General features: G+C 36.0%; 1 protein-coding gene across 1 annotated transcript in view; it reads right to left on the bottom strand.

Moving 5' to 3' along the window:
• The window catches only part of PRKCI (protein kinase C iota), a 64,814-nt gene that overhangs the window by 35,953 nt on the left and 12,526 nt on the right, over positions 1-16,335 (bottom strand). Inside the window, exons 2-4 of the mRNA XM_053918073.2 lie at positions 13,925-14,046; positions 4,411-4,500; positions 2,681-2,731 (exon numbers count right to left, since the gene is read on the bottom strand). Coding sequence (XP_053774048.1) covers positions 2,681-2,731; positions 4,411-4,500; positions 13,925-14,046 — 263 coding nt within the window. The remainder of the gene's footprint in view (positions 1-2,680; positions 2,732-4,410; positions 4,501-13,924; positions 14,047-16,335) is intronic.

Genomic DNA, 16,335 nt, shown 5'->3' with positions numbered 1-16,335 from the left:
ATGCAAATTTCTCTATTTGCCCTCATGTGTCAATCATAGCTTTCTTTTTTCTCTCGGGAGTCTAATCAAGATTCAGGCATTGCATTTGGATGCTATACCTTTTTTGTCTCTTTAATGTATGCTAAAACATTCACTTGTTGTTTGTTTTTCATGAAGTAGACTTTTTTTTTTAAGTCTAGGAAGTTGTCTTAAGTCCTACATTCCAGATTTATCTGTTCCTCATCAGAGTCAGTATTAAATGCTTTGTCAAAAGTAGTGCACAGGTGATGTGCATTTTTTACTGCATCATATCAGGGGATACACAAATGTTGGATTGTTGACTCCAATTACCAGTGTTCACTCCAGTTAAAGGCAGTGATTGCTAGTTCTCTTTATTATAAAGATAATTTTATTTTTTGTAAGTACTCTTATAAATATCTAAGGGACATGTTGTAATGATGAGAGTATTTTCTTCCCTAACAACCTTTCATCCAATGGTTTTTACATTAATACTTTTCCTAAACAAATTAAGAGCTCCCACAAAATCAAATCTAGATCACTTGCATAGTTTCATTAAGTCAATTGCTTTTTGATATTTGTACATATGTGTGTGTATAGTCTATTAGTTATTAATAGTTATTCCACAATAGTTGTTAATACTGTGGAAATATTCCATTAGATTTGTACACTTATTTTAAAGCAAATGTAACACTGAGTTTACTATTTAAAACTAAGACAGAAAAGACCAGCTGAAATGCTCTGAATTAGAAATCTTGAGATAGTATTATACAGAACCTTAAATAGAGATGTTTTATTTTTAATTGTTTATTCTGTTAGGAGTAACCAGAGCAGAAAGTTACTGTTAATAATATCTTAACCTAAAAGAAATCCTACTTCAGAAGCTTTTATGAACTATGAATTGATATACTTAAATTTAAACATATTAATATTGGCTAGATGTTAGAAGAGCCAAGAGACCACATTAATGGTTATCAATTTTCCTCATGCTCTAGTTTATTAATATTTATATACTGGGGAAGGAGTGGTATCAAAATCTCCACCAGCAAATTTTAAAGAGGGAAAGTGAGCATGAAATATAGTGAGAAGTTAGGAAATAATATTTTATCTGGCAAGTGTGTTACAGACCCAGAATAGGTTGGGAGATAGGACTCTGGAGCCAGGATCTGCTCCGATGGCAAGTCGTCCAGGACTCAGACCTGGTCAAAGAGAGAACAACTGCCTCCCAACAGCTCTATGAAGGCAGCGTAAACCGACTTTATTCCGTCTGCCACTGGGAGTCCAGAGAAATATTCCCAGCTGAGTCCAAACCTAAATTTTCCACTGCTGCTTCAGAGTTCTTCCTATTCCTTCTATTTCCCCATTTTCCTTTACAGTACATGGCCCCCATTCAACTCGACATACAAACACCCATAGTTCTTTAATTTTTCCTTTTCACCAAGTTGCGTGAAGTCATAGAATTAAAAGTTAGAACTACTTCACTTAATTCAAAACATTTACCACAATTCCTTCTAAAGTCATAGATATGTACAGAATCCACAAATAAAAATGAGTTGCCTAATATCCACAATTAATAAATTATACCATATATCAAAAGCAATAATCTATGATCATATGTAAGTTTGCATATTTAAAAAAATTTTTAGCCCTGGCTGGTGTGGCTCAGTGGATTGAGCGTCGGCCTGCAAACCAAAGGGTCGCCAGTTTGATTCCCAAGCAGGACACATGACTGGGTTGTGGGCTAGGTCCCCAGTAAGGGGTGCGCTAGAGGCAAACACACATTGATGTTTCTCTCCCTCTCTTTCTCCCTCCCTTCCCCTCTGTCTAAAAATAAATAAATAAGATCTTTAAAAAATGGTTTTTATTTACTGATTTGAGGGAGACAAGGAGGGGAGGGGAGGTGAGACAGAGAGAGAGAAACACTGATTTCTTGTTCCACTCACCCATGCATTCCCTGGTTGATTCTTGTATGTGCCCTGACCAGGAATCAAACCCACAGCTTTGGTATATAAGAACTACACTTCAACAGAGGTACCAGCTACCCAGCCAGGGGCGTAAGCTTGCATATTTAAATTACATCAGGCCAAACAGTTGTTTGACTCTTTCACTTCATTCATCAATTGTATCCAATAGCTTACACAATCAAAAGAAAATCCTGTAACAATTCCTAAGGATGTACGCTGAAGTAATTAGAGGTAAAGTGTTATGTCAGTTACTTACTGTCAAATGGTACAGCGGAGTAAATAAAGATAAAACAAGTGTTTCTCATGTATATACATGTATGCATATGGTGTGCACACATACCAATAGAGCAAACACAGAAAATGTTAAAAATTGGTGAATCTAGCCAAAGGATACATGGTTATCTTTGTTTTAAACGTTGTTTCAACCTCTCACTAGGCTTAAAATTTTCCAGAATTAAAAACCCAGAAGACATGACTTAAAATCAACTTAATTTTATTTCAATGCATAACAGATAATTATGTCAGTGAATTATGACTAAAAACTGCCTTATTTAGATATGGCAAAGTAGAGTTTAGGCAGTTATTAATACATGCTAAATTAGACTAAAGTATGGAAAAGAAACCAAATGAATTAAAAGTTTTATTTCTAATTTCCTTTCACTTGTGCCATTGTATCATAAATAACTTTATTCAAAGGTAAGAAGTATATAAATACTCACTATCTTCTCCTGGACAGGGCATTCCAGGACGCTCTGGTACACAAGGAAATACTGAAATAAAAGAAACTAAAATTAATACAGCATATTTAAAACATACAAATTACACAGAATTTGAAATCCAAATATCGAAAAATTGACCCAAAGTTCAACCTGACCTTGTCCTGACACAAGATATGTACATATGGTCAGTATGATTGTTTTTAAAGAGACCCACTTTACCAAGGCTATCTAAAAACAGCTTTCATGAAAGTGAGCATCCATAAAGAATGCATTAGAAGCTCAAATCGCATTCCAGCCCGTTACATCATTAATTCTTCTTGTCCTTACAGAAATCATGATTTCCTTAAATATTTGTTGTAGTGATAAGTTACTACAATGAAGAATTAAAATTAAATTATGAAAATGTATACAAATATGAACATAAACTTTACAGTTTTAAAAAAGATGTTTTAAACTAAACTTAGGAAAAAATTATCACCAGAAGTAGTACCCAAACCCCAAAATGTTACGTGCTACCTCAGGAACTATATATTTATAAACAATGTAATTCAGACCACTTTTTATGAAGAGAGACAGTTCAAAGACATAGTATGTTTATGAACATTCGGTCAACTATTTGTGGTCTGTGATGTACAAATGGGCAAGGTCTGATGAAGAGCACAGAGGCAGGGATGCACAGTTCCTCAAAGTTGAAATGCAAACTAACTTCTGAAAACAGATCTCTGATATAGTATAAAAAGTAATAAAACTTAAAATAAACTCTTTAATACTATTGATCAATCGTTTCTTTAAACATTCATGGTAATTTTATTTTAAAAAGAGATGACCCCTGAAATGCAAGACTTCTAAAGTCTGCTAGGATCTTAACAAGTTAGATTATGGATCCCTTGGGAGTCACTATGTCAAGTTCTGGTGGGAAAAAAAAGTCAAACTACTAATTTTTCAAAAAATATACTGTATAGAAAAGTATAAGGGAATTATAACAAGGTATTGAAATGATTTATTATACTTAGGGGAGATTTATATCTGTTTCTTAAAGAGTTCTCTAGGTCTCCTAAAGCTCCCCAAATGTTCCAGAAAAAACTGCCATGTACTACAGTGTAGTACATTATGAGAATTCTACATGAGAAGAAGAACTGGGGAGTAGCATGGCTGAGTGACAAGAACACAGATCAGGAATCAGAATTCTGAGATGTACAACCCAGGTCTACATTGTACATGGTGTACACCTCTACAGTTACATGGCGGCTGAGTTTAGGTGTCTTCTTCTATACCACTACCTACCTCTCAGGCTTGCTGACCTTTAAGACACTAATGTCTATAATAACTATGTAAATAGTTTCACTGTTACCCCTTAAACAAAAGAAAGGATATTTAAGATACCTTACCTTTTGCGATCATTATTTGCATAAATTGCAAAACTGCAAGGGGATGACTTAGGTTCAACTGGGCTCTCAATTCTTAACCTCTATCCTAAAGTTTGCTGTGAAACACTAATTTTTAATATTCATGGAGGCATACACAAATAACAAATTTCCCAAGATGAAGAAAGCTGATTGATTTTGTCTTCTCTAGCAATTGAAAAACTACTGAATAAGGACAATCATATAGCGATGAAGGATAGAGATTAAGAAAATGACATCAGTGTTATGTTTTAAATCGTCAAGAACATAGGGTTATTTTTTTTTAAGTTACTGTTCTGGAAGAGTAAGACGTGATTACTCCTTTACCATGAATCAGGAGTTCTGAATCCTTGTTTAGCTCATAAAGCCTAAAGGCTTCTTCTAACTCCAACTGAGATGACACTGTACACGGGTCTCCTACAAAACATAAAAAGCAAAGCAAAGCTCATTTTTTAAATCCTCCAAATGTGATGATTAGTAAACAATGTCTGTTATACAAAATCTTGAGGAAAAAAATTGCATATATGTACATGGAAAAGTATCTGACAAGGACAAATCTCTAGATATTTATTTAGACAATTCTATTTTCTAAAGTAGGTAATATAACTTCCACTTCTATTTCTACAAAATATTACAAGGTTTGTAGATAACCAATTTTACCTAAATCCATTTACATAAACCCATTCAATTCTCAATAATGTACATATTCAAAATACAGCAAACAGAATCTACCACTGACCACCTTTTAGATTGCCCCTGCAATATGGCTAATGGTCAGAGACAAGCTTTCTGTTACCTGTTCCTTTAAAAGAGGAAGTAAAAGTAGTTCCATTTCCACAATACGGTCTGTCAGAGGTCTCCATGTCGTCATTTTGTCAAATTCTTCCTTTCACCTGAGAGCCTGCTCAAGAGACTCACAGAAAGGAAGTGCAGCTAATAAAGCACTCTGGACTGAAGAGCAGTCCTATTTGAGCTTTTAAATGTCAATGTATAGATTTAGTAAACTTACACACAGAGAGGGGAAGGAAGAAAAACCCCTGCCTTAGTCAACCAGCCAAAAAAAACTGAGTCATCCCTGGCAATCAATGAGATGACACATCTCTTCGTAGGATGGCATTCCTGGATGAAAAAGTCATTTTGCACATAGGGCCTGAGCTGGACCCTCAACATTGCTATTCTTTTGGTCATTTCGTGTGGGTGCACCAAAAGTTACCACACACTAGATGCCACCAACCCTGTCCAAACCTCAATCCCTCTGGGCAGAGAACTTCATGGTCTAGTACATGAGAGAGAAAAACAAAGTCATCTCCCATCTTGCCATCTCAAAGAAATGAGAATTTCTGTTCTGTTCTCGAACTTGGCTACTTCCTTCTGTCTTCTCTGGGTATTATTCCATTAGTCTTTCTTAGTTCCATTTTTATTTTGGCTTTCCTTCCACGAGCTCTTCTCAGGCAAAGGCATATTTGAGTCTCCCTCTCAAAAACCTCTCTCCCACCCAAGAAGCATCAAAAATCTCTCAAAGAGGTGCCCTGCAGTACTTTGCTCCCAGGCTTTCTCCCAGGCTCCAGATCTCATCTTTCCGTGAGACTTCCGCAAAATTACTTGTTTGAGCTTCAGTTTTCTCCTATGTAAAAAGAGGGCTATTAGCTATATAGTAAGCGTAATGGGAATACTAAAGATCACATATTTAAAATGACTCATAGTATGCTTGATCCAGCAAGGGTATGGCTTTTATTATTGTACTTTGATCAAAAGCTGTAAATGGAATTAACTATTGTTAAAGGTTTCATTATAACCATATTTTAAAAAATCAATTTTTCCTTTTTGCTAGACATTGCCTTTTTGCCAGACAAGTATCTACTTGTTGGTTGGCTGAAACCTGTACCCACTTTTAATTTTATACCTAGAGACTAATACTTTTGAATAACCACAAGCAAGTGTGGAAATAAAAGTTAATAACTGACATTATGTATATTCAAATCTATTTTGTTTTTATTGGACTGAATGTCTTTGGTATTACCTTTTTGGGCCAACTGTTTAATGCCTGATAAAGCAGGACACATTACTCAGAAGTAAAACATTCCACAGAGAGTCATCATGAAGCAAAGATGAAAGGGAAAGCTATTTCTTACAGCCCCACTGTGTTACTACAATCTGAATTCACATGCTAAAACAGGCATACACCCAAAGTGAGATCTGCTCAGTTCAACGAATTTCAAGATAATGAAATCTGTGTATCAACCAGCAGAACTGGTCTTTTTTCAGTGTATCTACATTTTCTTCTCACCAATAGAAGGAAAGAAGCAGATCAGAGCATCGGACCTCAAAATGTTTCGTAAATATGCATTATTCAATTACTTATGAGATAACCTGACAATAAGTAGAACATGAAACACGTATTATAACTCTAGTTATATTAGTTATTTCAACATATGACTGAATTCAGTGCCTTTAAGAATCAACATAGCCTAAAACCAAAGTTAGTAACCTTTAACATTTGACTGAGACAGCACCACCAAATGCCTCTACCTGATGTTTAAGCCTGTCACAGATTTAGAGAATCAGTGTCTGTTCCTACCAGGACCTTCCCACTGCCTCTGGACATTGGATTCAGAAAACTACACACCACTTGCAAAAGTCATTGTACTCCCTACTCTAAAGGGTTCCAGTGCTTAAAATAAAGATTGGTAAAAATTCTCCAAGAATGCTATGGTGTTTAGGTGGTAATCCTTTCAACATTGGGCCCTATCATAATAGTAATGGATTTCTAGACAGAAATCTTACATCCATTCTTACATCCTTTTTTCTGGGAGGCGGAAATCAGTGGTTAGAGGAGTACATGCTATCCTATCAAGTGATCCATCTTCAACTTCCACTTCTGGAGAAGATGAAGTAATAGGAACTGGTGTTAACCCTCCACCTAAAACAACAAAAAATCTAGACAAAATAAATTTTAAAAATGATTAAAGATATTGAAAATCAAGCAACAAAGAATTAACTGTTCCCAAGTAACTTAAATGCATTCTGGAGCAAAGCTCAAAAATATGTGTAAGAATACAAACATATTCACCACTCAGTAAGGTGAAAGTCACAATGTCCAGAATCTAATAAAATATAACCAGGCATGTGAAGAAGCAGGAAAATGACCCATAACAGGAGAAAAATCAATCAACTGAAATTGACTCTGAATTGACACAGAACAAGGAATCTGTAGACATGGAAATTAAAAGTTATTATAATTATATCCCATATGTTTAAATCTAGAAGCATTGAGTATGTTAAGTAAACATGGAAAATATTTAAAAAGACCCAAATGGAACATCTAGAAAAACTATAATGTCTAAAATGAAAAAAATACCAGATAGGATTAATGGCAGATTAGACATTATAGAAGAAAAGTTTAGTGATTGTGAATTCACAACAATAAAAGTATCCAAAATGAAATGCAGAGAAAAAGACTGAAAAATAAACAGCATTACTGAGCTTTATGATAACCTGAAGAGGCCTAATATGCACATTACTGGACTCTATAAAGGAGGGGTGTGGTAACTGAAAAAAATTTTTGAAGAGACAATGGCCAAAAATTTTCCAAATTTGATAAAAAGTATAAACCCATTGATATAAGAAGCTCAACAAATAACAAGACAGGAAACATGAAGAATACTAAAGTAGGACTATCATTAGTAAATTGCTTAAAACCAGTGATAAAGACAAAAATCTTAAAAGTAGCCAAAGAGACACATTACATTCAGAGGAACAAAGATAAAGTTCATAGCGAATTTTGTATCACAAACAATGCAAGCTAGAAGACAGTACACTGAATGAAAAAACACTCAGCCTAAAATAATTTACTTGAGAAAATTATCCTTCAAAATTTAAGATGACCTAGAGACAAATTCAAAGAGACAGAAATTCAGAGACAGTAAATGTAAGAGAGGTTACCAGGAGGTAGAAGGGAAGGGATGAGGAGTTACTATTTAATGGGTAGTTTTTGTTTGGATGATGAAAAAGTTCTGGAAATGGGTAGTGGGGATGGCTGCATAACAATTCGTCTCAGCTCCGTGAGTTTTGTCTCAGCAGCACCTATCTCAGCAGCGCCTATATCGGCGGTCTGCGAGGTGACTGCTGTGGTGCTCTCTTCAATCTGATGGAACCAGTATTTGTCCAGCTCCTCTCGGTTCTTCCAAGCAAGCTCATCATACTGGGCCCAAAAATCTGCAGTGATTTTGCTGGCAGATTTGGGGGCATCCAACTCCACAGTCAACCCAGAATTGGCAATCTGGTTTTGTAGACCATTTACTTCCTCCTCGTGGTTCTTCTTCATGAAGAGCAACTCCTCCTTGAGAGCCTCCATCTCTGTCTCCAGCTGCAGCCGAGTGATACTGGTGTCATCAATGACCTTTCGGAGCCCACTGATGTCACTCTCCACAGACTGGCGCATGGCCAGCTCCATCTCGTACTTGACTCTGAAGTCATCAGTAGCAAGATGGGCACTGTCAATCTGCAGAACGATGTGGGCATTGTCCACAGAAGTTGCAAAGATCTGGGTTCTCATGTCCTCAATGGTCTTGAAATAATGCCCCAGTCTCTGACCTGGGGTCCCTTCTTCTCTAAGTGGTCCCGGATTTCGATCTCCAGTCTCCATTATCAGCCTCCAGGCTTCTCACACTCTCCAGGTAGGAGGCCAGGCAGTAATTCAGGCATTGCATAGTCTTCTTCTAGCTCTGGATGCCCCCTAGGCCCACCCCAGCCATCCCTGCAGCCAGGCCCCCAGATCCCCAGCTGCCCCACACGCTGGTGGAGTGGGACATGGAGATCCGGGAACCCGAGCCCCAGGCACCTGCATAGACGCTGGCCGCGCTGCTGGCCTACTGGACTGGGTAGCTGGACAACTGCACAGGGCCCAAGGTCTGGTAGCTTGTGGAGAAGCTGGAGTGTGTGCTGAGACTCATGTTGTTCAGGGAGGAAGGTGAGAAGCCGAGACTCAAGTTGAAGCTGCAGTCTAATTTTTAAATTAAATTTATTGAGTTGACATTGGTTAATAAAATTATATAGGTTTCAAGTGGACAATTCAACGACACATCATTTGTATGTTGCATTGTGTGCCCACCACCCAATAAAGCCATTTTAAAAAAAGATGAAATAAAGACATGAGAAAGCTGAAAGAATTCATCACCCATAAGCCTCCACTGCAAGAAATGTTAAAGGAGGCAGGAAGAAAATAAGTTACCAAATAAGATCTGCTCGTGGGTACTTAGATGTTCTTTCTTACTGATGTTGATTTTCATTGTTTAATTTTCAGGTTTGGAGCCACAATACTGCTATCAAAGTAATTGAAATAGTACTGACTATGAGTTCACTCAAAAAGCTTTCCCCTCACTGACAGGACCACCACAGTTAGTGTACAGCGTAGGGTGATGAAGTCTAAAGAATGACTTGCTTTTTTAGTTATTAACACAGCAGCTAATATTACACCAGGTTTAGAAAGTATCACCTAAAAGAAGTATGTTCCTTACCATCCTAAACATGGTTTTGTTACATCTTGGCATTCAATTTCTTTCCCTATGAACACATCAGTTTCAGAATGCAAGCCAAGAAGTTTAACCTCCTAGAATTCAGAAAAATTCATACTTTTCATGCCAAAGAATGCGTATGTTCATTTTAAATTTCCATGAATCTAATTTTTTGAAACCGATAGGACATGAATTTAAAGAGCTATATACAAATAATACCTTCTCCCACTCTGCAAATCATTTTCAGCTTTTTCCCTCACATAGTCTTTTGTGGGGTATAAAAAAAAGAATTCACATATGTTAGTGGTAAAAGTATAACAAAGGTACAATATTTTTGGGCACATAACATTACAGGAAATTTACCCTACACATAATACAGTACAGGTGCCCCCCAAATATATGCACAAAGATATTCTCTGCACCAGTATTTTTGATAGTTAAATTACAAACAATCCAAATACCCATCGAAAGGGAATTGGTTAACTAAATTAGGGTATAACCATGTCATATAATACCACAAAACATTTAAGAGAAACAAGATAAATCTTCATGCACCAATGAGAAAAAAATATCCACAAGATGTTAAGTGAAAAAGCAGGTTAAGTAACAGCTTATACAATATCAGTCTATTAAGAAAGAAAAAAAATCATTACCATGTCCCTTCTAGTTGTGTATTCATAGAAAAGACATCATCGATTTGTTTATAGCAGCTACTTCTGGGGATCTGAGGATTCCCAGAGATATTTTTCCTTCATAAATCAGTATTTTTGTAAAGAACATGACTATTCTTAATAAAAACTTTACAAAAACCCAAAATATCCAAAGGCCACTTTCTAGTAAAAGTAAACTACTGACAGAAAAAAAGAAAAAAAAAAACCACGGTGAAATTTAAACCAGGTAATCAGACCCTGAATAAATTAGAAATTTAGAAAATACTGTTAGGTTGTAAATATAAAAAGTACATCCTTAAGGAAAAATGGCCACACTTAAAATATGATAAGCTAAAAAATCACATTATCATTCTCTGCCCCACACTCTCTCACAGCATGCGAGAAAGGGGGTATTGTTGTTACAAAGTTACTATTCATTCTAAAATCTTTAGTTACATTAAGCAAACCAGTTTTCCCACATGTACATCAAAACAAATTGGTAACTGGTTCTGGACACAAGGAAAAAGGGCAGCTGTCATAAATCTGTTTAAAGAAACGAATATGCTTATGATCTTTATTTGTTCTAATATAAAATCCCACAATAACAAGTTTAGCTTTTAGAACAGTGTTTCTCATAAACCAGAGAAATAAAATTATAGTTATGTCCTCCACTGATCCTAGAGAAATACCTATATGGCTAAAAACAAAGGACAAAATTACAACCAAAAAATAATTGCAAGGAACTTAAATAATTACTACTGGCTCTATATGCCTTAAATGAAGAAAAGACTGGTATTTTCTTAATTTCTTAAGAAATTTCTTAAGACTGGTATTTCTTAATCAGGGTAAACTTTCTTACCCAGGATTAATCAGGGTAAGAAGGGAATCAACAGACCTTAATGGAAAGTTTAAGCTTTTACTTAAATGAGGCAAAGGCTACAGTTTTTTTGTTTTCTCCCAGAAAATGAGGACATTTAATAGCTATTTAGAGAGAAAAACTATGAATTGCATTATAAAAGATAATTTCACCAGATAATTAAATTTACTATGTGAGTCTGTTAATTAAAATATGCAGTTGTAAAGAAAAAAAGAGAATTCACTGCTACTCCCAATGCTTCAATCTCCAATAACAGACATCAAACTACACTGTGGAGAGGCTTGATGTTAACATTTCACACAATTCACAGTTTTTTTGTGCACATTATTACTGAGTACTGCTCTAGGTACTGGAGTTCCATAGTGAAAGACATGGAGCTTACATTCTACCACACAAATAAGAGGCAAAGTGAAAAGCCGCAAAGGCTTCTTGGAGGACATGACGTTTGAGTTAAGACCTGAATGACAAGGAAGAGACAGCCACGTGACGATCTGGGAAAAGAACTCTCCAGGCAAAGATAATACAAAGTATAAGGGTCCTATAAGATATTTTAATGGAATGTCTCTAAATCAATTTTTTAATGGAATGCATTAGCTAGTGATTCCTATGTGCACTACATTTTGAAAACTACTGATTGTGAAACCTCTAAATGGCAAAGAAATAACATGAAATGATCAGAACAGGATTAAAATGAAAAGAACAATGGCTCATGGTAAGATCCAGTTTACTGATACTAACTATATTCTATGCATATTTTAAATTATATAGTCTCATTTTGGGGCTGAAGACCTACTGTAAGATATCCACACCATTTTTAATTTACAATATTTAAACTAATCTTGTGATAGAACAGGTCAAAAAGTGGTTGAAAAGATAAAGATACTCAGTTTTACTCTTAAATATAAATTTAAAATACCAAGCTAGCATTTCACTTATTACATTTTAAAAAATGTCAAGGACTCATAATACCTGAGGATGGTGTTACCTGAGGGCAAAGGTGAAGGGAAGTTCTCATTCAATGTAGCTGTGCCATGAAGTGACAGCAAACTGTCACTACCTACCAAATTTATGCTGTGCATATTCTGCGGATTTGCTACACGGAGAGTCCCATACGACAGCACAAAACTACATATAGAAACATTTGTTACATACTGCTCCATGTAGTGAAAAACTGGAAATAATCCAAATGTCCATCAATAAGGGATTAAATAAATAAATCATAAAATATCTACACTACAAAATACTACGCAGTGTTAAAAAAGGTCATGGTGAAAACAGATGCACCATGAAATGAAAAAATGTCCAATACACTATGTAAAAGGAATATATTGGTTAATGGTTTGTATATGATACAATCATCCTGTTGAAAAAAGGTGTGCTTATCAATAATGCATAGAAATGAGCATATTTGTATATGTATTGAAAATATCTAAAAGGATCTATAGTACACTGATACCAGTAGTTTCCTCTTTTAGGACTGGGATTGGTGAGGGAGGACAGAAGCAAAAGAGCAAAGATGTCTAAATTTCATAAACATCTGTGCTAGTTTTTTTCCCCCAAACAGTGAACATAGATTAGTTTAGAGAAACTCTAAAAACGCCTTCAAAAAGTGAAAATGGGTTTGAACTTATCTGTAGCTTGGAGCCAGGATACTATCTTCCCAGGGCTCTTCATATCAGGGAACATAGGAATGGCCCCAAATATGGAGTTAAATATTATAACAACATTCCTTAAAATGAAATTCCATTCATATTATAATTAACAGAAAACCATTATACAAACTAGTATATCAGGGTATCTTTTAACTACACTTCAATGGCATTCCATCATATAAAATAAAGTCTAATGTGGTTTGCAAAGCCTGCAGAGTTCCAAGCCTCTCAACATTTAATATTCATGCAACTCACCTGAAGATCCTGTTAAAATGAGATTCTGATTCAGTGGTTTGTGATGGGGCCTGAGATTCCCTTTCTAGTAAGTTCCACAGACCACACATTGAGTAGAAAGGGTCTAGCTCAAGTTCATACCTCACCACTCTCCACACTTTAAGTGAATTACTGCTTTCCCCCACATGCCATGTTCTTCACACCTCTGTGCCTTTTTATATCTTACTCGTCATTGTAAATGGTTTTCCCCTCACCTCTTCCAATTAAAAATCTTTTACTCTTTGTTACAGTGTAGTTCAAACAACACAGATACTTCAGGCGTATTGGATGCTGCTTCTTTTGTATTCTAAGGCCCCTGTGCCTTTACGCTGAACTTACCGTATTTGTTATTCCTGTGACCACCTCCCTATGAGACTGTGAGTCTGGGGATAGAAAATACCTACCCTCGGTACACAGATATTCAATAAGTGCTTCCCAAGTACAAGGCACAAAGGTATAAAGTTTCTGCCACCATCTTTGAAAGAATGTTTGTCACAATCACTTTTATTCTATAACATTTTCTTTAAAGTAATATTCAGTAAAAAAAAATACTGTCAAATTATTGACAGTCTTAAAATATAAGACAACACATTCAAAATTAAAGTAAAACATAATACTATTTGATGACAAGTTTACCTTATTGCTGGGAAAAAGGTCACACTAATTTCACTATATTTTAGGGTAAAAGGGGCAAAACGAACATGGTATCCTTTGGTTTCTTTCAATTTAAATAAAGAAAAGCAAGAATGGCATCAAATTTCTAGTATACCTCCCCCCCTTAAATCAATTAGGACTTCTCTTATATTTTAAAAACTAATGACACAATAGTATCTTAAAGCAAAGGCTCGCACTTACAGCCCTCTCTTTACCACTCACCTTCCTCATCGATCCATTTCATGGTGAAAAGCTGTTCATTGTCAAAGGAACACATGTCTCGAACCTCACTGCATAGGCCCTCAAAGGAGATGGATGGTTCAAAATGGGTGATCATGATATCCCTGAAAAAGAAAGGGAGTTCTGAGCTTGCGAATGATTAAAATGAGTAACGCTCCACACATTACTGAAGGCTGACGATATGATGGCCTTCAGCTATTCTGTGTGTGCATCAACATGTACCGCTCCCAGTAAACTAACACTGTCACATAAGAATTAAATTGGCAAGAAGCCTCAATTTAATCTCCACCTAACTGCTCTCACAGATGGTAGTCTCGTCTTTGCTTTAATGTTCACTTTCAGAAGATCACTCTTTTATTAGGCACTGCACTCTCTAGATGAGTAGCTTCTGCCTTATATTTAACAGAAAACGGTTCCAATTACTAGTGCCAGATCTCCTCCTCCCCAAAAGTCTACCCTTTGAACAAGAGATGGCCCTTCAATAATTTGACAAAGATCTGTCATGTCCTCCTCCTCAGTCCTAACTTCCACAGTTTAACTTTCCATGAGACTGTCAACCATTCTTTCTCTGGCATTTTTAGATCTCACACCTTCATGTTCACTTTTTCCCCAAAAGAATTCCCGTTGGTCAAAATTGGGTTTTAAATGATTCATATTTTAAGGGAGATGCCCCCCAAAACATACGAATAGACTAAAATGTGTAAGCAACTGTATGTAAGTCCACCTAGCAGCTATTCCTGATAAAACTTAAACTGTAACAGAACATTTTAGGGGAGAAGCCTGGGGTTTCCTTCCAAGAACCATGAGAAGCCTCCATATGAGGTAATCATGCAGTAGCCAGTCACAGTCATCCTTCCAAAAGTTAAACAGAATGACTCAAACTTAACACATGTAACGATCTGTGTCACACTCTGTTCTAAAAATGAATGGTTTTCAAAAAATGAATGTCATTCATGTCCTTCCTCTGTTTTAAACTCTTCAACAAATGCCTTTCATATCTCATGCAGAGTAAAATCCAAAGTCCCTAGCAGTCTACAAGTCCCTGTGTGAACTGGCCCTGGCTACCTCTTCTACCACCTGGCAGATAAACCAATGTTTAAAGTCTATCACCTGCCCCAGCTAGAACGTACCGGTAATCTTGGTAAAAGTTCATTATATTCCTAGTGGCCAATATAGTGCCTAGCACAGAATGGTTACTTGATAAGTTATTTGTTGAGGAAACAAAGGAAACGGCACTGTGTTAGGAACTGTAAACAAACAGGGGTTACTTGGAACATAGAGCAGGAAATAAGAAATTTAAAATTTTAGTCATCTGCAAAAAAAAAGTTAAAACTGCAATCTTAGGGGCTACTGAAAGTAAACAGAGAGCCAAGCACAGAGATTGAATGGCCTTTTCTTGATAATCACTCTCTCCCTAAGCATCTCATGGTTTTCTGCTCCTGCCTCTTAGCTTTCATAGCAGTATGCTTCTCTGGCTCTCGTTCTACTAGTCTAAACACTTAAGTCTCCTTTTGTCTTCAATCACAAGACATTCTTTATCTGAGTTCTCATATTCATTCATTCACTTATTCATTCTCCTCTCTCTCTCTCTCTCTGAAATCTACTTCACATTCAATGTTTTAACTCTTATGTCTGTGTAGGGGTCTCCTAAATCTGTAATTCCAACTCTCTGTGGTATTTAAGACTCTTGATAGTCCAGTACTAATTTCTATTCTCAACTTTATGCCATCATTCCCAACACAAACGCTCTGCTACAGACATATGGTTTAGCTCACAATCCCCACACATAAGACCTTGATGACCCAAGCTTTAATCTTGACATTTCCTCAGATTAAGGTTCAGTTTATAGAAGTAGGGGGTACCAATCTTAACAGGCACTTCAACATTAACTTCCATTAAACTTTTTTCAACCGAACAAGCCCAATGGCCTACATTTCTAATCCTTCCCAACATGCATCTTATGTTCCACCTTTTGTTACTTAACTCATCATATACTGACAACACATCCTCAACTAGACTGTAAACAACTGGAAGACAAAAATCTTGGACTTTTAAATATATTCACATAACTATTAACATACTTAGGACTCAAATATTTCTTAACTAAATGTAGAAAAATACTTGCTAGGAGAAAACCCATCTTCTAGAAAGTGCTCTTATGACAAGGAAACACCACTGTTTATGTTTCTATTGCCTATAAACATTTTTAAAGAATACTGAGTATGTTCCAGATGTTTAAACAAACTTTATCTTACATAACCTTCAAAATACCCATCAAACTAGACATACTAATGCTATTTTACCAATGTAAAAGCAAAACATTTTCAACTCTAGAAACCAGAGTCTCCCAATTTGGAAATAATAATAGAATATGAATTCAAATCCAAATCTCC

Source organism: Desmodus rotundus, chromosome 2 (genome assembly GCF_022682495.2).
Source record: "Desmodus rotundus isolate HL8 chromosome 2, HLdesRot8A.1, whole genome shotgun sequence".
In the NCBI taxonomy this organism is placed as follows: Eukaryota; Metazoa; Chordata; class Mammalia; order Chiroptera; family Phyllostomidae; genus Desmodus; species Desmodus rotundus.
This window is presented reverse-complemented; position numbering and strand designations above follow the sequence as displayed.